This window comes from Amphiprion ocellaris, chromosome 23, assembly GCF_022539595.1.
Source record: "Amphiprion ocellaris isolate individual 3 ecotype Okinawa chromosome 23, ASM2253959v1, whole genome shotgun sequence".
NCBI classification, from domain to species: Eukaryota; Metazoa; Chordata; class Actinopteri; family Pomacentridae; genus Amphiprion; species Amphiprion ocellaris.
Window position 1 is genome coordinate 12,858,189 of NC_072788.1, and position 20,692 is coordinate 12,878,880.

The window sequence follows — 20,692 nt, forward strand, 5'->3', positions numbered from 1 at the left end:
AAAAAAAGCCGCCAACCAAACCTCAGGCATGAGTCACCCTGTTGTTGTTATGAAACTCAAATCTGGCCAAAGTGGAATTAAGAGCAACAAAAGATCTATTTTCAAAAGTTACTTTTATTCATTTTGTGGAAATTTCTAAATAAAAACAACACAGTTCAAAAATACTAAAATTGCATTATAATTAGACTTCACACTCATTTTATGTCTAAGATGTTGGTGTGAATAAGAAGAATTTCCATCATTGTTTGCAGTAGTGGGGCAGTAACTCAGAAACTTAAGTAAAAGTACAAATACAAGCCTGTTAAAAAAAACCCAGTTACAAAAGGTTTGCTTTTAAAATGATAGTATAAAAAAATACGTAATCTTACAAAATGTTCCCTCTCAGTGTTTTACTCTTTCATGTGCTGTTTTTGGATTAATTTTACCGCTGCGTTATGTATATTTCTATTTTACTGCTGTAGATGATTTGGGTCCAAGCACCAATGGCACCCCCTGGTAAATTTCAAACATTTACTGTGGCCAGTTCATGTGACCTATTTCTTTCTATTTACCAGCTCATACTAAATCATTTAAACATTGCAGTGTCATTGTGATTGTTATATTATTAAATGAATAATATTGATACAAAAGCAGGATTTCATCATAGCTAGTGGCAATTTTTTGTTCAGATTGCAGGTACAACATTCTAGTTAAAAAGACAATAATCCAAACTTCAAAATGATTAAAACAGATATTAAAATAGTTAAAGGCCAAAGCAGCATATATGAGGCTCATTTAAGAAGCTGAAGCCATTGAAATGTTTGGTATTTTTAGATGGCAACGAATGCTAATTATACTTGCAATTATACTTATGCAGTATTTACTGTTGTATAATTTGAACTATAACAAAACATCCTATTTTCTTTATATGTTTCATTGCAAAAATGTTTTGGTTTTTTTTTGGTTCTAGTTTAGTTTTTGCTTCTGTCTGCAGAAATCATAAAGTTCTATGTGCTCATGCTGTATAGTGTAACTGTACTTACAGTATTTTAGCTTTAGTGTGCTCAGATTCTAGATCAGGAATTCATGTGCTGCTTCACAACCAACATTCATATGGTTTAGGTCTTCTTTAGCAAGTTTACCAAATGTGTTGTGCATAATATATATCATCATAGTCTATGTCATTATCTGGGTAGAACTCGTTTGTGTGTCAAACCTGGATGTTAAATAAAAAATAAGTGGTATCTGTATATTTTCGTCATATTATGGCAGGTTGTGAATTGAATTTTAAGTAAACGTAGGATGTCAGGAACACGGTTATGTTCATCTGACAAGGACTAAAGCACAAGAAGATAAGTTGAGGAAAGGAATCAAGGATGTTTGAACAACAAAATCGCAACACAAACATGCTGTTCATGACTTATCTATGTCCTCCTCTCACAGTTTCCCCGCAGATATAATCAAAGGCTCAGAATTCTTCTCCTCTTGTTTGAAATGAGGACTGAAATATGGGTAAAGCTCATCTTTGAACGAACAGTCGGTGAACGAGTAGATGTGAGACTGAGCCGTGACGTCGTAGAAAGAGACGAGACCTTCGTCGTAGTCCACAAACACCCCCACCTTCTCCGGCTTCTCCAGGGAAAGACGAAGTGGTGGAGCTGTCAGGGCGGCGAACTTTTTATCTTCATACAGCACAGTCACCCAGTAACCGTTCTCTGGGTTCAGTTTGAGTTTCCCCTTCCGGTTTGCGTCACCTCTCGCTACACCCAGGTCCCAGCCGGTCTTGTTGGTGACCTCCACCTCCCAGTAGGACCTCCCCGAGGTGAAGCCGTCGAGCCCCAGGACGCCGCCGAACAGATCAAACCTCTCAGGGCCGTCGGCTACTTCCTGGTCCTCTCCTCCATCTTTCACTTGTTTGCCGTCTTTCGAGACAACAAGCCGTTTGTGTGCTGTAGCTGGATCCAGCTTCACATCCGCTGTTACACAGATTAAAAATAACGCCATGACTCAAACAGAAAAGTCAAACTTTTGAAAGATATTGTTAGGTGCAAGTAAACTAAACAACATACCTGTAAACGTTGGGACCCTCTTTAGTTCTGTGAAGCAAAGAAGAGTTTTAGATCAATTATGTCAACATTTTAGCATTTAGCTTTCATTGGGTTGACTCTTACCAATGGATGTCAATTTCTCCAGTTCCTGTTGGATTTTTTCCATCATAGCTATTGTGGTTTTTCTCATGGTGCCAAACGACAGAGATGTATCCAGCTCTACTTCTGTCCAGTCTTTCATGTTGTTTGGATCTTGAAGAGATGGGTAACTCTGAGAAACAGAAAGACGGAACAAAGATGTACCAACAGACTGACAGCAACACGGAGAAAAACGTCAATATAAGCAAGAAAAAAAGATAATGATGCACGCTTATACATACAATAACTCTTGAAAGTTTCTCCTCACCTGCAGGAAAAGGACGTGATCCTCTAGCGCTGATATATCGTCCAGTTCAGAAATGGTCGTCTCCAGTTTGTTGATCTCTGCTTCCAACTGATCGTTGAGGTTTTTGGCTTCCTTCTCCAAAAGCTGCCTCCTTTCCTTTAGCGGCTGCTGCATTCTGGCCATGGCCTCCTCCATGATGGCGATCACAGCAGTGAACACACCCTCAATATCCCACCAATCATTTTCCAGCACGTCCTGAAAATCACTGCACTGTAACATTCAGCCTCATCTTTTCTGACTTGCATAATTCACTGTGATCTGATCTCTTGCAGAAATGCTACATGTACTACAGCATATTGAGCAATGACTAAAGGTCAAGAAACATCTTCCTTCTATAAAACTGCAATAACTAGATCTGGAACAATCTGGAGTGAAGTCCTGGGACAGATTTAGTGTTCAGTCTTGGTGCACCATCTGTATGATCTTAAGGAGACTTCAGAGGACATGCAAGTTATGATACAGATCCAAAATACTTTGTCTTCCTTGCTGCTCACCTTACAGTCCTTAAGAGCCTTAGCGATCTCATCCACCTTTGTTTTTCTCTTCTTGATTTCATCTTGTAACTCCGTCTTGTTGTCCTCGAGTTCAGTCTGCAGTAGACAAGAAGGAAACATCAAACAATGTTCTTTTCATTCACTGTGATGTAAAAGTGGATGAGAGAACTTATGGACAAGTTCCATCATTTGTGTTTGTCTCCTTAAGTGGATATGGGTCAATATAAAACTGAGGGACTTTTGAAGTCCATGGGATATATCTTCCATACACTTTTATTAAATGCAAAAAATCTAATGTTTTTTAAGTTCCTTATGATCATGTCTTTACAAATTCCATAATTATTTATTATGGAATCAGTCACTTATTAATAAAAAATGACTGGATATCACTAAATTGTCAACTAAACCATCCAAATTTAATCATAACCACCTTCTAATAATCTGAACAATAATAAAATGAGTTTATTAAATAATAGTTTTGATTGTGTTCTTTTTATTAAGTTGAGATAATCATGACAGATATTTCTTTTTTGTCAATATGTCAAATTTTCTATGGAAAATAAACTGTATCCGTGTCTAAGAAATCACTTTCAACTAAATTACCCATTACAAGAACACCTCTCAAGGAAGTTTGTCAATTCCAAATCACATGACCTGCTCCACATGATGTCATTTCCTCCTGAAGAAAAGACTGGAAAGACTCCAAGCTTTATTAGTTATTTAATATAAAGCAGTGTGTGAGTGGATTTATCGCATGTCAACAGGTTTACTACAATATCTTTATAAATAACTTTCAATTTCAATTTTACTCAATTTGTAAAAGTAATATTTTAAAAGAATCTTTCTGTAAAAATGCCATGTGGTGTTTAGTTAAAGGGCGGCCATGTTGATTTTAGGCCTGAAAACAGCAAAAATGTCAACTATGATGCCTGTTAACTATGTTACAAAATGTCCCACAATTATATATTGACCCATATAACTCATGTTCAAGATACCGCATTGGATTAATGTAAAAAACTTAAAGACTTGGATTAAATATTAATGTAAAATACCTTCTTCTTGTCCCATTCGTCCTCAGTAGAGACGACCTCCTCCTGACCTTCCTGCATGCAACGAACGCAGATGCATTTCTGCCGCTTCCTGCTGTACAGATCCAGGGGGCGTCCGTGGGTTAAACAAGCCCTCGCATCCAGGTTCTCCACAGGTTCCACCAACTTGTGGCCCTTCAGCCGCTTAGTCGAGTAGTGATTCTTCACGTGGGTCGAGCAATACGAGGCGAGACACACAAGGCAGGACTTCTTCGCCTTCAGCTTCTGCTCTATACAAACATCACAGGCCACTTCACCGGGCCCCACAGCCTCGTCGTCTTTCTTTGTCAGCTGTTGGATGAGGTCTCTCAGGACGATGTTCACATCGGGGGCTTTGGTTAGGTGTGTCTTGCAAAGTGGGCACTGCATGTCATTGTATTCAAAGTTGCAGCGAAGACAGTCCTTGCAGAAAGAGTGACCACAAGTTGTACTGACGGGATCCTTAAAAGCCTCCATGCAGATGGAGCAGGTTATATGTTTCTCCAGTAAGGACGGCTCACTGGGTGATGTAGACGTAGAGGCCATATCTGCTGAAAGACAGAACCACAAAGTTAACCAACTGGAAACATGACAGTAAGCCTCAGTCTGCAGCCATTATTGCTTTGCGTTCAAACCTTAGAATAAATATTCAATGATTTGCTGAAGACTTAAAGTGAAAGGAAACTTGCAGAGGTTAGTGAACAAAAAAGTGTGAACTGACAGAATGATGTTAGGTCCACAGAAATGCTGAAACTAGTTGAGGCTTGATAGCAGATGATAATAGTTGCATCAGACCAAATGTGCTTGTAGAGTAATTGGTGAATTGAATGGAGATACTGTGTCTATTGCTTTCAACTTTTTCATTTTTAACAGCAAGAGTTATTATTTATTCTTTCAAAAAATGCATAGTCATGCTTTGAAAGGCACTATGTGTAAGAATGTGAAGCAATTTACATGTTGCAACTGCATTTTTCATGCCAATGTTTGAACAGATTATTATGTAACTTTAAAACACAAGACCCTCCCAAACTGTCTCGGCCGCCAACTCAGGCCTGTGGACTGATTTTTATGTGAAGGACTCAGGATGAATTTTCCTGGAAAATACAAAGGATGTGACCTTTATACTCACTCCCCTCTGTGCTCCTCATCTGCTCCCCTGCAGCACCAACAGTGTGCAACAATTACTGGCTCATTCCAGAATTGGAGGACATTTTACATCCCACCCATCAAATTTCAAATAATCCATGTACAAAATACTAAAACAAGTAGTTGTTGTGTAAATGTACTTCTCCTGAGACCAAATCTAAAAAAATAAACTAGAAGAAAACCCTGTTATGCATATTGTCAGGACAAGACATTCTTTTTACTTTTTTCTTTACTTTTTTCCATCAGTAAGTTTGTCCTCTTGGTCAGCAGTAACAGCTAGATAAATATCTGGCTTCTACTGCTGAGAAAAAGCTAACATTAGCATGGATTAGCAACCCTGTTACTGTGATTAGAGTAGGGTTAGCAAACAACAAATAAAACACATAATAAACATTAAAACATCGATGTGTAAACTGAGCAAGTTTTTGATAGTTTATTACCTATTATTGATGAATGTGTAGCAAAAAAAAATGTAAAAGAGAAGGTTTACTTTTCCAACATTGTGAACCCCAAATGTCCTCTAATTCTGGAATGACCCAGCTAATGTTCATTTAGAGATGGAGACCACTAACATCAAACACAACCAACTCCAAACCAAACTCTACATAAGAACAAAAAAAAAAAAAAAAAAATCTGTTTTATCCAATAAAAACTTTTGAATCGAACAGAAATATGACTGATGGGAGAACTAATTCCATCATCAGTGGTCCATTTGAGTCTTGCATTGCCACAACCGTCTCCACACTCTGATCTACAGCCTCAAATATAGTCTACAGTCATTTACTGTTTTGGCTGATGCCCAGGAGACTCATGTGTGCCTCCTAATGTCCGGCTGCTATGGATGCTGACTTCACCTTCCTCACAGTCATCGGTATCATTAACCCTCTCAACCCCGAACAACCTCTGGGTTTATTTTCTCATATTTTACCAAGTGTGAGCTCCTTGTTTTTCAGTCAAACATAAAACCCTGCATCTCTACAGGAACAGCACAACCATGACTTGAAGCAGAGAGAACTAAAGAAAATTGCTGTTTTTGCAGTATGAAACCTTTAAAATGCCATAAATTTAATTTCTTATTTATTTTAGAAAAAAAATAGGAAAAAAATGGAACCAACAACAGTTTTCTAAGTCACTACAGGTGTCACCAGTAATGTCAAAAAAAAGTGGCTCTACATACTATAGATGTTTAGCTATTCATAATTTTACTTCGTTTACGTATGTGTCTCCAATCTGATCTGCAGCGCCTGCAGTTCAGTCGAATAAGCCCCACATTTTTGTCATGTGACTGTTGGTCACTGCTGAGTCACCAATGGCTACACAGTTTTAGCATTTTTGTTGTAACTTTTTTTTGTTTTCTATAAATCTGCTTGGTTATTATCTCGTTATTTTTGGCAAAAGTCACATGTTACTACAGACCCTCAGAGGTGAAAATGTAATTCTTTCAGTTTTTATGGTTCTTGGCTATGATGAATGGTGTCATTTTGGCAATTTGGACAACATTCCTTTCAAACTATAGCAGCAATAACAATGGTTTTCTGACGGTTACATTGAGAACCTTTAAATTATCGGGTGTTATTTTATCATCCTACTGAGATTTACCATATTTGTGCTCAGTTTACACTGTAAGAACTTTATCAGCTTTATAATCTACAATATCAATAAGCTTACAAGTAATTTAAACAGATACGACACACGGTTATTTAACCAACCCTTATGTGTGATTGGTCATACTTTGCAGCTATTTTCTTGCACTGTTTTTTTTTAAAGAAAGTAGGATATTTTATGGTTATATGGAGGTCTGAGAGTCTTTTTCATTCATTATCAGCTTATCAAACTGTAAAGTACTTTGAACAGCTGCATTAAAAGTGTTCTGTAATTAAAGTTTGGTTGATTTAACTCCAGAAATTCAATTATTTCTACGCGAGTTTATATATTTTTGGGTTTTAGAACCCAGCATTATTCATTTATTTCCTAGAAATTAGGAATAGAAACCAGTGAACACAGATCACACTGTGTTACTATTATAGCTGGAAGGGATTCCTTGTGGCACACACATGACCTTGGATGGGCAGGTGTTACGACGGCAGAAAGATAGGAAAGATTTGTGGAATTAACGCTGCCCAAAAAGTAATGAAGTAGACTAAAACATCACATGTGATGGCACAGTCTAAAACTGAGTGTTCTTTTGAGGATAAGTGAATCCAAGCAGCAGAACTGTAAACTGCACATGTTATAATTTCTCTTCAGTCCCTTTATAAGAAGCAATATGATCAGAAAACACTTAAATTAAAGTCTTACCTCTGAGCTGTTGAGATGCTCCCTGTCTCACACTCGTCTGCCTTCTTCTCTCGGTGCTCTCACCTCCACTGTTCATGTTCTTCCTTTAGGACTTCCTCCCTGTTTTAAGTTTCATTTCTGCTCAAAGCCCGGCCAGTCGCTTCCTTTAGGCAAAGAGGCTTGTCAGTTGGCAAATGAGCAACCAAATCATGTGTTTGCTTGCTGTGGGGGCGTGTTGCATGTCGAGCAGGTTGACACATCAGATATTAGACTTGCCAAGAGGTTTTGATGGGACGCACACACTGAGGTTTAGATGTTTATCATCTGGTTCATTGCCCAGTGTATAACCTGTTTGACTGGAAATCTTCAGTTTCAGTTTATGAGGCAAAAGCACGACTCCAACGAAGCATAGAAACATTGATTTCATGTTGGTTTTGCTCACAAATACACTTTTTGAGACACAATTGCATTAATTCTGTGATTGAACTATAATGTTTTATTCCATTTATTTTTTTAAAAAAAAGTAAAAACATAAGACATTTTTAACAGTGAAATGCTGGAGTTTATTACATCATCCACTCTGGAATAAGTTACATTCATACAATCACATTCAAGTTTTTTTTTTTTTTTTTTTAACATTTACTGGATAAATGTTAATTAATACTTTTTACACAGAATTTTTTAAATTGTTTAAAGTTCAACAGGGAATACATTAAAAAAAATCTGAAAATACAACATTTTGGAAAATGCCTCAACTCACTTTTGAGTGACGAGTTTACATAGCATCAGTACATCTTCTATATAGTGTGTATATATATATATATATATATATATATATATATATATATATATATATATATATATATATATATATACACATATACATACATGTTAGATGGTAATATGCATGTTAGACAATAAAAAACAACTTTGTTCCGTTGCTCTTGTGAACCGTCGGCATGTTAGCCCAGTCATGAAGCATTGTGCAGGAATCTCTGTAGAGGAAGGATAAAAACAGCATTAAAAGATCAGCGGTTGTTGTGTAGTGTTTGATGTCGCAAAAGCTTGTTAAACCTCTGAACCACACAAAGCTTGCCAGTGGGTTTAAAGGGCATGTTTTCTTTACAAATGGGTAAAATTACTCAAAAAAAAGCAAATAAGCAGAAAAAAATCATCAGATTTTCAACTTTCTGATGGTTGTTAAACTAAGCACGTATGACGTGCAGTTCAGTCGGCAAAAATCCTAATCAAAGCTTAAATATTAGTTTAAAATCACGATATTTAATTTATATTTTCATTTAAAAAGTTGTCAAACAGTTTGCCTTAACCAGAGTATGTAGAAAAAATAATAATTCTGGACTCCTCAGTGGATCTATGAACCCATGAGTGACTCTGCTGTGATCAACAGTCATGTAGCAAAAAATGAATGAGTATTTGGCTGAACTGCAGGCAGTGTGTGACTTAGAGGAAAATAAAACAGATTTAGTTGGTAAATTAAATGCAGCATGGCTCAAAAACAGTGAACATAGGAGCAAGTTGTTGGAAGGTGCATTCAGCATGGTGAAACATCTTTCTAGAAGTGATGTGCAAAGTTGTGTGAAAAACATCTAGTTTGGAAAAAATCTAAATACTGGAATTATCGATAACATTTGTGGGCAGTTGGAAAAAATTCTAAATGTTGATTTCATTTGTTTATTTTTAAAATTTTTGTAAAACCATGAATTTAAAATAATTTCTTAGTGTACTTTTGTCATTTTGTGTCTCGTTTTTGTAATATTTTGCCTTTTTTTAGTTTTGTCCCTTATTGTCATTTTGATCATAAGGTAAAATATTACATTGCTCATTGTTCTTTTGTCATTTCGTGTCTCATTTTTGTAATATTTTGTCTTGTTGTTGTTGTTTCTTGTCTTTCGTTGTCTGACTTTTGTAGCTTGTCTCATGTTTTTGTCGTTTTGTTTTTCATTTTTGTCGTTTTGTGTTTCCATTTTGTCCAGCTTGCGTCGTTTGTCTATTTTTTTGTCGTTTTGATTCTCGCTTTTGTCATTTTTTCGTCTCATTTTTGTAATATTTTGTCATGTTTTTGTTGTTTTTTTTGTCTGACTTTTGTCGTGTTGATCATAAAGTAAAATACTACATTGTTCAGTTCCAGATGACTGAATGTTTTTGTTCCTTTGTAGACTCTGATCTATGACTTGTAATGTACACATGATAAACTGAGGCATAACATTGTTGAAATTGAACTTAAATTTCCTCAGAAATTTCAGGATGTTCATGTTTTGTAAAAAAAAAAAAAAAAGAAAAAAATTGCATGTGAACATTTTCAGAATGTACTTTTTTGCGCTAAAAAAAAGGAAAAAATCGGAGTTGTGGTTATTTATAAGTTATTATGCTGTGATTTAACTGGTCCGGCCCACTGGAGACCAAATTGGGCTGAATGTGGCCCCTGATTTAGAGTGAGTTTGACACCTTTGGTTAATGGTGATCTAACTTTGTTACACTGTTAAATACATTTTTAAATTCTTTCTCCTTCTACTTATGGTTGGATTTTTTGTAAAAATGAGGATGCAGGACTTTATATTGCAGTGAAAATGAGCCCCACAGTGAGGCACTAAAAAAGGAAACTCCTTGGAGTTTAGAGGGAATTATATTGAATGATTAGTGATGTATTGACTTTCCAGACCTGTACAAAGTGCAGGCTGTCTTCAGTCTTTGAGAGCTTCTCCAGCTCAGCGTTTCTCTCCTGCAGCTCAGCGATTTCCTCCTCCAGCTGCTGGATGGGCTCTTTGTCTTGTACACATGTCTGTTTTGGATTTTCTCCACAGAAGTCCACTGAATGTCTGATCTTCTCCACTATACTCTGTCTCTCTTGAATCGCTCGCTGCAGTCTATGACTTCTCCGTCTTATTAAAACCTGCAGAAAAACATCACGTCAGCACATGACATACACAGTGTAGTTTATTTGAAAAGAAACCAAAGATTGTTCCGCTTTGTCATCTGTGAGATTTTGAAACCTTTGACCCACATACATGTAGTTTCTTGTTTCCTTTTCAAAGATGCTCATTGTCTAAATAACTGAAGTATTAGTATAAATATGCGACGAAATAAGAATTTTGTGAAAACTACTTGTCATATTAGCTGTTTTTGCTCGTTTCTTACAATCAGGACCAGATGTTCTCTCAGAGGTTAGAGTTTATTTTCCTACAAAGTTCACATTTTCCCCCTCGCATTCTTTTGCTTCCCTTCCGCTTCACTCAAGTGGTCAAACACAGTCTGCCAGTAGCTGCTGCAGACTTTAAACGCCCTGATAAGCCTGTAAACATAAATATAAGTGCGAGCATGTTTTCCACTACTGTTGTAAAAATCATCGCAGATTCTCTCATTATTATAAGACGGAAAAAAGGTAATGACAAACAGCATCCACTGCAAACACCAGAGACAGCACTGAATTAATGCTAATGTGTGTTTCACTGCACCCTGTAACTGAAAAAAGTTACAAAGGAAAACCATTGTCTATTAAAAGCAATATTCTAATGTCGCTGGTGACACATAATGCATGAATTATAGGCGTCTGGCTACAGATCTGCACCTTCAGCTCCACTGTCAGTATAGAAAATGGATGCAAGTCCACAAAATGAAACAATGATGGTTCTATATACTATTTTAAAAGCTAAGAATTTTTTTTCTTTTTGTGGATGAACATACTAGCAAAAAATGAGGTGCTATGACATTTGACCTAGAAATAATTACACAGCACTGTCTCCTTGTTATATCTGTAGTGTTTTCATGTTTTCAGTTTAAATCAGGGGAAAATTTTTGCCCCCCCAGGCAGAAGAACCGAGCTCAACCAATGAGCTTTCATTTGTTCTGACATGCATGTTTAATACTTTGTGAAAGCTGTCAGAATAGTTTAATAGTACTTAAATATGATACTGTTACCAGTAGAGTTATTAAATTGATGCTGTTACACAGTATGTTGCTGTAATTGAGCATCTATGGTATTTTATTTTGAAGGAGTCGCATGTATTTTCGTACAGCAGAGACTTTTTTGACAAAAGTTTATCAGTAAAAGATACTAGATAAGATAATGGTAGAGTAATTAATTAATTTAGTATACGTACACTGTACATTAATACAATTTTTAGCTGATTTAAATACAGTAACCCTGCATCATTTTACAGTCAGAAATTTAAATGAATAAAAAGCCATTTATAAAAAAACAAAACAAAACATAAAACATATATAAAATAATACAAAATAATACAAATTTTCAGTGATTTTTTAAGGTATTGTGTTATTTGCTAAAAATTAATTTGTCAAATGTAAAATAACAAAAGCTGTAAGATGACTATTTAATTTTTTTTAATTTCAGTCCTTAATATGCATAATTTTAATTTTAAATAATGGAAAAATATCTACCAAATAGTAATAGTTTTCCTTATTTAAATACAGTCAAGATGATTTAATTTAAACTTTGTAAAAGAACAAATTACCATATATAAAAATACAATTATTTTGAGACTTTAGACTTTTTTTTTAATTTATTGTTTTTTTACAGTTTTGGATTTTTTTCTTAACATTAACATGTGAATAAATAGTTTATTTCTCTGATTTTATTAGCAATTATGTTATTAAACAAACTGTGAAAAATTTATAAAAATAACAGTAAATTTTTGTATGTTATTTGTATGTTATTACTTAGCATCTACAGTATTGTAATTGAGGTTATCTGGCATCAGCATTTGTATGTAATTTCTGTACTGACAGTGGAGCTGTCCTGAGAGCCGAGCCGAGTTTTTAAAGTGTTGAAATGATGTTCCCCGTGACTCGACCTTCTTCTTGGCGGCTTCTTTGTTGATGGAGATAATGTGGTGGCCCCTGTGCTCTGTCTGGGCACACATGGCACAGATGCACGCTCGGTCGCTGCTGCAGAAGCTCCTCAGTGGCTTCCCATGCAGCCTGCACACAGACTCCTCCAGGTTCTTCACCACACTGATCAGAAGATGGCGCCCAAGATCTTCCCTCTGGTAGTGCTCCTCCAGATGTGCGTCGCAGTAGGAAGCCAGACACACCAGGCAGGACTTGACTGCTGGACGCTTGGCGGGGCAGAGATCACAGGGAACCTCTCCGGCTTTTAAAGGAACTGTTGCTCTGGGAGGCTGCGACGTTTGGTCGGTTTTGAGCTGAGGCCTGGTGGGGAAGAAGGCCTTGCAGAGGGGGCACCGACAGGCCTCCAGGATCCTCCAGTATTCTCCGATACATCCCAGACAGAAGCGGTGTCCACAGGGGAGGGAAGCAGGCCTGGTGAACTCACCCAGGCAGATGCAGCACTTAGGAGGCTCTGACATTAGATCACAACTTTGCATGTGGGCTCACAGACATGCAAGCTGGGCTGTGATTTGGTGGGCAAGCACAGATGATCCACTGACTGGCCTAGACAGTATATCTGTAGAGAAAACAGGGAAAACATACATGTATAGTATATAGTTTTGGGTGCTGCTTTAACTGCCTACCTACTATCTTGTTTGAGATATATGTTGCATTTGTTACATAAAACAAGCTGCTCAGTCATCCAAAAATCCACCTGTTCACTCCTCTGGTAGCTAAACAGTGACTAATAGCATGAGGCAGAGGAAAACAAGCTCTCATTATGCAGTGGCGTAACAAGTTAACACCCCGCCCCAATGCAACACAGCAGCAGGCCGAGCCCATCACAATGCATCACGTTCCACTTGTTATTCAGTGATGTTGTCATTATTACACATGTGGATTAAAGCAGAACTTGCTTAGTCTCACAGAATTAACATTATGTAACACCAACAAAAGAAATTAATGCAAATAGCTTTAAAGCAGGGGTGTCAAACATGCGGCCCGTGGGCCAAAATCGGCCGTCAGAGGGGGGATGACTTTGTAAAGTGTAAAAATTACAGAGAAGACATTAACAGCAAATTGTAAATTTGTAAAACTATAATTTTAAAATAGTTTTGAGAATATAAGTTGTTTTGATCATAAAGTAAAATACTAGCTTGTTCTTTTGTCATTATGTGTCTCATTTTTGTAATGTTTGTCTTGTTTTTGATGTTTTTTGGTCAGATTTTTGTCGTTTGTCTCATGTTTTTGTCGTTCTGTGCTTCTTTTTGTCTCACTTGTGGTTTTTTTGTCTTAATTTTGTCATTTTGTGTTTTGCTTTATTTGTTGTTTTGAGCATCGTTTTTGTCATTTTGTATTTTTCTTGTCTCGCTTGTGTTGTTTGTCTATTTTTTCTCGCTTTTGTTATTTTCTGTCTCATTTTTGTCATTTGTCCATTTATTTGTCGCTTTGTAACTTTTTTGTCAATTTGTTTGTCTCTTTTTTGTTTGTTTCGTGTCGTTTGTCTCTTTTTGTCATTTTTTTTCTTGCTTTTGTCATTCTGTGTCTCATTTTTGGCATTTTGTATCTCATTTTTTAAATATTTTGTCTTGTTTTTGCTGGGTTTTTTGTCTATTTTTTCCTCATTTTGATGATAAAGTAAAATACTGTATCGTTCAGTTCCAGATACCTGTGACTAAATGTTTTGTGCCTTTGTAGTTCCTCTGTGATCTGTAGGTTGTAATGTCTTAATGATAAACTGAAGCATAATGTTGTTGAAATTGATTTATATTTCTAAAGAAATTTCAAGTTGTTCGTAATGTTTTGTTAAAAAATAAATAAATAAAAAATTCCTTAAATGTGAACACATTTGCACTAAAACTAAGGGAAAAATTGGGAGTTGTTATTTTTTACAGGTTATTATGCTGTGATTTCACTGGTCCGGCCCACTTGAGATCAAATTGGGCTGAAAGAGGCCCCCCAGCTAAAATGAGTTTGACACCTCTGCTTTAAAACAACCAGAAACTAGATGCCTGAGTTAAATCATGAGTAAGAAATCACATCAGAATCTGGTGTCAGAGCACCATAACAGAAGGAAACATCATCTAGCATGTTGACAGCACCATTCACATACAAACCTATTCCTAATAACACAAAACACAAGGCTGATTATTAATCAAAGATATAAGTTTTACTTACATTGAAGGCATTCTGAAGGCTTTTTCTGCACTATAAATAGACTGCTTACCATTAAAGTTCAGTTGCTTCTATGAACTGAGCTAGAAATAGCGGAGATCTTTTATTTACGTGATGCTAAGATAAACTAAACTCATGGGAAAGGTCAGTCTGTGGCAGTGACGCTGTATGTTGCAATACACAAGTTCCCCAAATGCTTCCAATAAGTGCATTGGTGTGTTTTTCAGACCTCCGACTGACTCACGAGGTTGTGTTTATCGTAGTAGATGACATATTTGGTGTGTATTCTCGTGAGCTGCAGCTGTTTCAGTTTTGTTCTGAGCACCCAGTCAGAGCAGATACAGCACAACTGGAATGAAAAATCTCCACCTATTAGCGTCATTCACTGCCACAGTGGAGGATCCAGAGCCATGTGATCATTTCAAAACAATACACCTCCTCCACCCAATCAGAGCTGAGTATTCTCTGTGATCGTAGTAAAATATTGTTTCAAGCTACATTTGTCAGAATGACATGCATTATTTAGAGTAAAAGCATATTTCTGACCGTGGATTTATGTTTTAACATGTTCATCTGAATATCAGGAACTTCTCATAGTCACCGAGACCCATTCATAACTTACATAACCACCCATATAAACAAACTCTAATAACTATCAACACAGAGTTTGCACATTAGTTTGACAGGATTCCACTACAATCAAAAGTTGTCATAAAAATATCAGAATATTCAAAAGGAAATCATCAGACTTACTTACTTTTGCAGCTACCAGCTTGTGTTTCCTGAAGCAGTAACAGTGTTGAATTACAGTCTTATCAGCTGCTCCTTCTTTTAAAAAGGTGTAGACACACCTATGATTGCTAGGAAAGAGGGCGGCCCTTCTGAAATTTCCTGGATGCTCATAAACCCAGATATCCCTGCCCATGCTCACCTGAGAAATCAGAGGTCAAGTTTTCTCTTAAAAGCTCAGTCGAAGCTTCGAAAAAAAGAAGTAAACGCGATTTAGACTGAACAAGTTTATTTAACATAGACATTTATACATTTATAACCCTCATGTTCAGAAGATATTAAAGAATGCTTTTGTCAGAGCAGAATTTCAAAACTATTTAGTGATAGATAGGAAATGATTCCACCTTCAGCTTTGCTTTCATTTTAACTCAAATCTAACGATGATGAAAGTTATAAATGTAGACTAACTGTTGATTAGACCCTGACCTGAAGAGAATAGTTTTGTTCTAAAAGTTCCTCAAAAGTTCTAATGTTTTGTTTTTTTTTAGTTTCCAAAATGTTCTTCTTAAACTCAGGATAACGACATTCTAAAAACGTTCTTGCGTAACGTGTTCCGTCAACAACGGCCCCACAAAGTTCTCACAATATTGCAGTCTAAATGTTCTACCTTTCTTAATACATCATTTTACAGGAACCTTGTATAAAAAAAAACAAAAAAAACCCACATCTTGTTATCTGAGACTCGATCAATGAGAAACGTTTTCTAAATGTTGGTTTGAGAATGTAATTTCTTTTCCAACATCCCCTGAATGTTCAAAATAAAACAACAACTTAACCTTATCGGAGCCTTATTTGGAGAAGAAATATCTTTAAAACATTCAGAATAAGTGTTTTTTCTTCAAAACATTATTGGAACTTTGGTTCTCTCTGCATGTTATACAGTTTTACGACTTAAGTGCAGTTAAAGTGTCTCTCTGCATGAAAAAAGTCAACAAGGTGCACATTTTTTTCCAACACCAAAGACAAAAAGTGTAAAGAGTAGATTAAACTGTGTTGTTCTGCTCTAAAGTTAGCAGTAATTATAACAAAACAAAGAGTTTGTACATTAACATCAGTTTTTAGAGGTTTATGGGTTAATTTAAACACCATTATGTGTGTTTATGCAGTGTGTGGAGGTCAGTGAGAGGTTCTTGAAGGGATTCTTTGGTTTTTAATTGGGTTTTGTTAGACCTTTTAGACACATTTAAGTGAGTTTGATTACATTTCTTTGGTTGCATGTGTCTGCTTTTGGTCCTAATTCTGCAGTGACAGCAATGTTTTTTTCAGTTCTCTTCTCATGAGCATCTTCTAAGCAGATACTCTGTTTTATTCTCAGGTCTAGTGTGTTTTCATGTTTCCATGTTTGCATTTTATATGCAGAACTACAGTGTTTGGGGCTCTGAGTGCTTCTAAATATCATGCAACCCACATTTCCGCCTGAACGCAGCCTGTGCAGACACACAGGACAGACTGTCTGACTTCATATTTTATTCAAGTTTTACATAATACATGATCTAGTTTCTTGTCATTCTTGGTGTAAATCCATTTGTTCTCTCACCAGCTGCTGAGAATGCGGACATTTTAACTGAGAAGTGTAGTTTTACTCTGTGTTTTAGGGAGAGATCATGCTAGAAATGGTGGATTTACTGCTGTTATCTGTGTTGTAAACTGAATATGTGCCACGCAGAAAAGATGAAGCAACAGGAAGTAAAGAGGGGCAGGACTCAGTGAACTGTCAATTATTAATTTCATATTTGTAACTTCAGAGTGTGTTGACACTTTGTCAACTTAAAGTGTTGTTCTACAGGCATCTGTGTGATTGCAGTTGGTTTTAAAGGGTTTTATCTTACAGGAGACAGGGATCTTACACTGTTTGGTTGTTATTTGGATTGTTGGAGGGAGTGAATAAGACAGAGGGAAATTTTGGTTCATAGATATGCCTGATCAGCAGAGCCTCTGATTTCTTTGCATTGCTGTGCAGGTAAAAGTAGGGGAACAGCTTCTCTGTGAAAGACTCTCCGGTGAACGAGGTAATGTGCAACTTCTCGCTCACATCAAAGAATGAGACTCTGCCTTCGTCGTAGTCCAGATAAACTCCAACATACCTCGGCCTGGGACACAGGTGGAGAACTTTGTACTTCTCACAGTGAACTTCATAATCAAACCCCCTCTTTCCTATGGCAAAGAATCCATTTTTCTGTTGTATTGCTGCCCTTCCTGATCTGTCTACTGTTTCCTTGGCAACCCCAACATCCCAGTTGTTTCTCAGGCCCACTTGGACCTCCCAGTAGTGCCGGCCAGAGGTGAAGCCCTTCGTCCCAAAAGCCATGGGACGGCTGAACCTTTCTGAGTCGTCCGATGATGAAGGGCTTGCGGTTTTGTAGTACTTCAGACGTGACCCGTACTCAGTCACCACCAGGTTGGAACCAGCAGTGGACGGGTTGAAGGAGAAGGATTCTATAAAAATGAAGCTCAGTTGAAGCTTTTTTGTTTTTCGTCATAATGTCTAAAACTGTCAACTGAATGAATTTATAATCTCACCTTTATATTGTCTCATTCTGGTCAGTTCTGCAAAAAGTGAAAACACAGTCAAGGTACATGTCCACAGGATCCGTCGATTTCACACATCCAGTTCATTACTCCGCCAAGGAACGGGAGGAGTTACGTGATGATTGCGTAGTTTGTCTGTGAATCTGTCTTTTAGCAACATTACTCAATAACAGACAAACGGATTTGGACGAACGTTTCAGGGAAGGTCAGAAATGACACGAGGACCACCTCATTAGATTTTGGCAGTGATGCAGCCTATAGTCTGGATCCACGGATTTGTTAAAGATTTTCCATTGCGAGATATAGCGGCTGGCACCGCGTCACCATAACCATGACAAGGGAACACTGTGTCAGTTACCTGCATCAATTCACTCGATCCGCTACATATTTCGGTCACGCAATTTGGTATTTGTACATAACGTACATATGCACAACACATACCTGTGCTCATATAAGGTAATTTTTTATTTATTTAGTTAGTGTGTGAGTCAGTCTATATTAAATGGCCAGATTCTATGCTGCCGTGATTTCTGAAAACACAAATTAAGGAGTGAAGAGCCTTGGCGGAGTATTGTGCTCTCTGAGTGCTTTTCTTGTTGTCTGTGTGAAATGCATCACATTGAATGTTGGTTCCTTTGCGGTGCATTTTGAGCTGCGATCTGGTGCGTCTCCCCACAGCTCAGTTGCGTAAAGTAGACTTGACTTCTACTTTATGCAAATTCAGTGCAGCGAACGGAGGTCTGACACATCGCGAAACTTTCGTTAAACTTCTAAACTAGCCATCGTTGAACTAAAATGTGGACAGATTCATCAGCTTATTTCTTGCCTCAAATGCTTTCAGAAATACTTTTCGCTGAACTGTTTTCGTAATAAAAGAGAAAGTTTGTGACATTCGCCATGCTGGTCCAACACATCTACCGCACTGAAGCTCAAGCGCTGTCACGTGACCACCCAGTGGCCCGCAAGTGACCCGTCCACCAAGTGGGTGATTTTCAGATGCAGCGTGTTTACATGCGAGAAAAGTGGATCCTGTGGACACGTACCATTACGGTGATGCAGAGACGTGTTTGTGATTGAAACAAACGCAGCAGATACTTACCAATTTCTGTCAGAGTCTTCAGTTCTGTTTTAAAAATGTGCACCAGGTGACTCATGGCTCTCCTCGCTGTCTGCACACAGAGGTCTGAGTAAACCTTGATCGTGGACCAGCACTTGGTGTCGGAAAAGGAGCTCAGAGCCTGCAAAGTCTGCAGTGATTCACAAGCACATGATAGTGAGTGGCAGCTATATTTATTTGCAAAGAAGAGAGGAATTTATTGCATCTGTTGTGTTTGTGGCTCATGCAGGCGTCGACTAACCTGCAGAAGCTGAAGGTGGTCTTCATTCTGCGAAAGCTCCTCCAGCTCCGAGTGTTTTCTCTGCAATTCTGCGATTTCTTCGTGCAGCTCTTGAATCATCGCTTCATCTTTCTCTTGTGACTTTCTGAGCTTTTCGTTGATGTTCGATTTCAGTTTAGTTTGCATGTTTCCTACTGCATTCATCAGCAAATTAAACAGAGCATCACTCTTTTCAATCTCTTGGTCTGTTTTCTCCTATAATAAAGAAAAATATTTAATCAGCGCAGTTACATTGAAGTCTTCATTTTTCCATGCTTTGAATTGCATAAATACTCACTTGGCGCATTGCAGAGGAACACGTAAATTCATCGATCTTTTCCATTCTTTCCCCAATCATCAGTTGGATTGCTGCTTTTTTGGACTCAATATTTTCCTAAAACATACAGTTTCAATGGAGTAAATGCGATTAAGCCGGTCATTTCATCATTTCAGGTTCTCTTATGAGCATCGACTAGACTCTCTTACCTTCTGCAGAGGCGCCTCCTCCTCTACAGGAACTGTCTTGTGGTCTTTGTGGTCCGTCCCACAGCACAGCAGGCAGATGCAAACCTGGTCGTCCCTGCAGAAAAACTCCAAGATCATCTCATGCTTCTCGCAAATCCTCTCCTCCAGGTTCTCCACCGGCTCGATCAGCTTGTGTCTCATCAGGGAGGGAACTCTCAGGTGAGGCTCCAGGTGAGCCTCGCAGTATGACGTCAGACACACCAGACACGACTTCAAAGCCTTGAACTTCAATTCTGGGCACACGTCGCACTTCACTTTCCATGGAGCATCAGCGCTTTCGAGTGTCTCCACCTTTCTCCTCTTTATCTGGGCTGAAATCTCTGCGATGACCGTGTTTGTGGAGAACTCGGGCTTCATCTGGAATCTTTTATTACACACCGGACAGTGACATAGTTCGCTGTTGTCCCAGTGCTGGATGAGGCAGGTTTTGCAGAAGTTGTGACCACAAGGTGTAGTAACTGGGTCGCTGAAGACGTTCAGACAGATCGAACACTGGAAGTGATCCTCCGGTAATGAAGCGAGGACACTAAATGCTGACATTATGGGATACCTGTAGGAGAAAATGATTATTATGTTTTGTATTTCATGCTTTTTTATGTCAAACACAATATTACAGAACAGGTTTTACTCATGTCCTGAATAAAAACAAAAAAACTTCGGAAAAAACCCAAAAAGTTAGAAAGGTATTTGCAAGTCTATTTTTAGGCTGTTTACCAAATGAATCATGACCCGCCCAATGACTCACATTCACATGAATCGTCTTGCACATTTTAATTCTGCATTACAATCTTATTGTTCGGTGTTTTAGAGGCAAAAACACCAGAAAACGCTAAATTAGTTGGCTCACCTGGCTCTCAGTGGTTCTTCTGCAAACTCCAGAGGCCTAAACCGTCTTCCACAGACAGAACCACAAGCTGTACTGAAGGCACTGGAAACAATTCAGCACTCGTCTCATATGGCAATCGATAAAAAAAAA

General features: G+C 37.7%; 3 protein-coding genes across 7 annotated transcripts; all 3 read right to left on the reverse strand.

Moving 5' to 3' along the window:
- Positions 1 to 96: 96 nt before the first annotated feature.
- Positions 97 to 7,651, reverse strand: LOC111576678 (E3 ubiquitin-protein ligase TRIM39-like). 3 transcript variants are annotated; one of them, XM_035953886.2, is made up of 7 exons: positions 7,478 to 7,651; positions 4,019 to 4,584; positions 2,967 to 3,062; positions 2,434 to 2,667; positions 2,151 to 2,337; positions 2,049 to 2,075; positions 97 to 1,955 (listed from the first exon to the last, which is right to left on the reverse strand). In XM_035953886.2, the coding sequence occupies exons 1-7, from the start codon at positions 7,551 to 7,553 to the stop codon at positions 1,417 to 1,419; spliced, it is 1,725 nt and encodes a 574-aa protein (XP_035809779.2). In that variant the 5' UTR covers positions 7,554 to 7,651; the 3' UTR covers positions 97 to 1,416. The 3 variants fall into 3 exon arrangements, with proteins under 3 accessions (XP_035809779.2, XP_035809780.2, XP_023138256.2); XM_035953887.2 differs by having other exon boundaries at positions 4,019 to 4,581; positions 7,478 to 7,649; XM_023282488.3 differs by having other exon boundaries at positions 2,151 to 2,298; positions 7,478 to 7,647.
- Positions 7,652 to 8,326: 675 nt separating this feature from the next.
- On the reverse strand, positions 8,327 to 15,370 carry LOC111576679 (E3 ubiquitin-protein ligase TRIM47-like). Of its 2 annotated transcripts, none has more exons than XM_035953888.2 (4): positions 15,251 to 15,370; positions 12,286 to 12,899; positions 10,137 to 10,367; positions 8,327 to 8,451 (listed from the first exon to the last, which is right to left on the reverse strand). In XM_035953888.2, the coding sequence occupies exons 2-4, from the start codon at positions 12,817 to 12,819 to the stop codon at positions 8,428 to 8,430; spliced, it is 789 nt and encodes a 262-aa protein (XP_035809781.2). In that variant the 5' UTR covers positions 12,820 to 12,899; positions 15,251 to 15,370; the 3' UTR covers positions 8,327 to 8,427. The 2 variants fall into 2 exon arrangements, with proteins under 2 accessions (XP_035809781.2, XP_023138258.2); XM_023282490.3 differs by having other exon boundaries at positions 15,255 to 15,364.
- A 128-nt stretch (positions 15,371 to 15,498) lies between these two features.
- LOC111576694 (E3 ubiquitin-protein ligase TRIM39-like) lies at positions 15,499 to 20,690 on the reverse strand. Of its 2 annotated transcripts, XM_023282521.3 has the most exons (7): positions 20,564 to 20,690; positions 19,678 to 20,266; positions 19,490 to 19,585; positions 19,174 to 19,407; positions 18,915 to 19,062; positions 17,807 to 17,833; positions 15,499 to 17,722 (listed from the first exon to the last, which is right to left on the reverse strand). In XM_023282521.3, exons 2-7 carry the CDS (start codon positions 20,254 to 20,256, stop codon positions 17,130 to 17,132), a joined length of 1,677 nt encoding a protein of 558 aa, XP_023138289.2. In that variant the 5' UTR covers positions 20,257 to 20,266; positions 20,564 to 20,690; the 3' UTR covers positions 15,499 to 17,129. The 2 variants fall into 2 exon arrangements, with proteins under 2 accessions (XP_023138289.2, XP_035809776.2); XM_035953883.2 differs by lacking the exon at positions 17,807 to 17,833.
- Positions 20,691 to 20,692: the final 2 nt, after the last annotated feature.

Bases quoted from the DNA above. Each gene is read 5' to 3' on its own strand.
- LOC111576678 (XM_035953886.2), bottom strand. From the start codon at position 7,553: ATGAACAGTGGAGGTGAGAGCACCGAGAGAAGAAGGCAGACGAGTGTG. The intron at 2,076-2,150 runs GTAAGAGTCAAC...TTTGCTTCACAG, and splicing joins GGAGAAATTGACATCCATTG to AACTAAAGAGGGTCCCAACG. The intron at 1,956-2,048 runs GTATGTTGTTTA...TCTGTGTAACAG, and splicing joins GAGGGTCCCAACGTTTACAG to CGGATGTGAAGCTGGATCCA.
- LOC111576679 (XM_035953888.2), bottom strand. From the start codon at position 12,819: ATGCAAAGTTGTGATCTAATGTCAGAGCCTCCTAAGTGCTGCATCTGC. The intron at 10,368-12,285 runs GTCGAGTCACGG...GTTTTTCTGCAG, and splicing joins AAGAAGCCGCCAAGAAGAAG to GTTTTAATAAGACGGAGAAG. The intron at 8,452-10,136 runs GTCTGGAAAGTC...CTTCCTCTACAG, and splicing joins ACAGCCTGCACTTTGTACAG to AGATTCCTGCACAATGCTTC.
- LOC111576694 (XM_023282521.3), bottom strand. From the start codon at position 20,256: ATGTCAGCATTTAGTGTCCTCGCTTCATTACCGGAGGATCACTTCCAG. The intron at 19,586-19,677 runs GTAAGAGAGTCT...TGTATGTTTTAG, and splicing joins AGGAGGCGCCTCTGCAGAAG to GAAAATATTGAGTCCAAAAA. The intron at 19,408-19,489 runs GTGAGTATTTAT...TCTTTATTATAG, and splicing joins GTTCCTCTGCAATGCGCCAA to GAGAAAACAGACCAAGAGAT.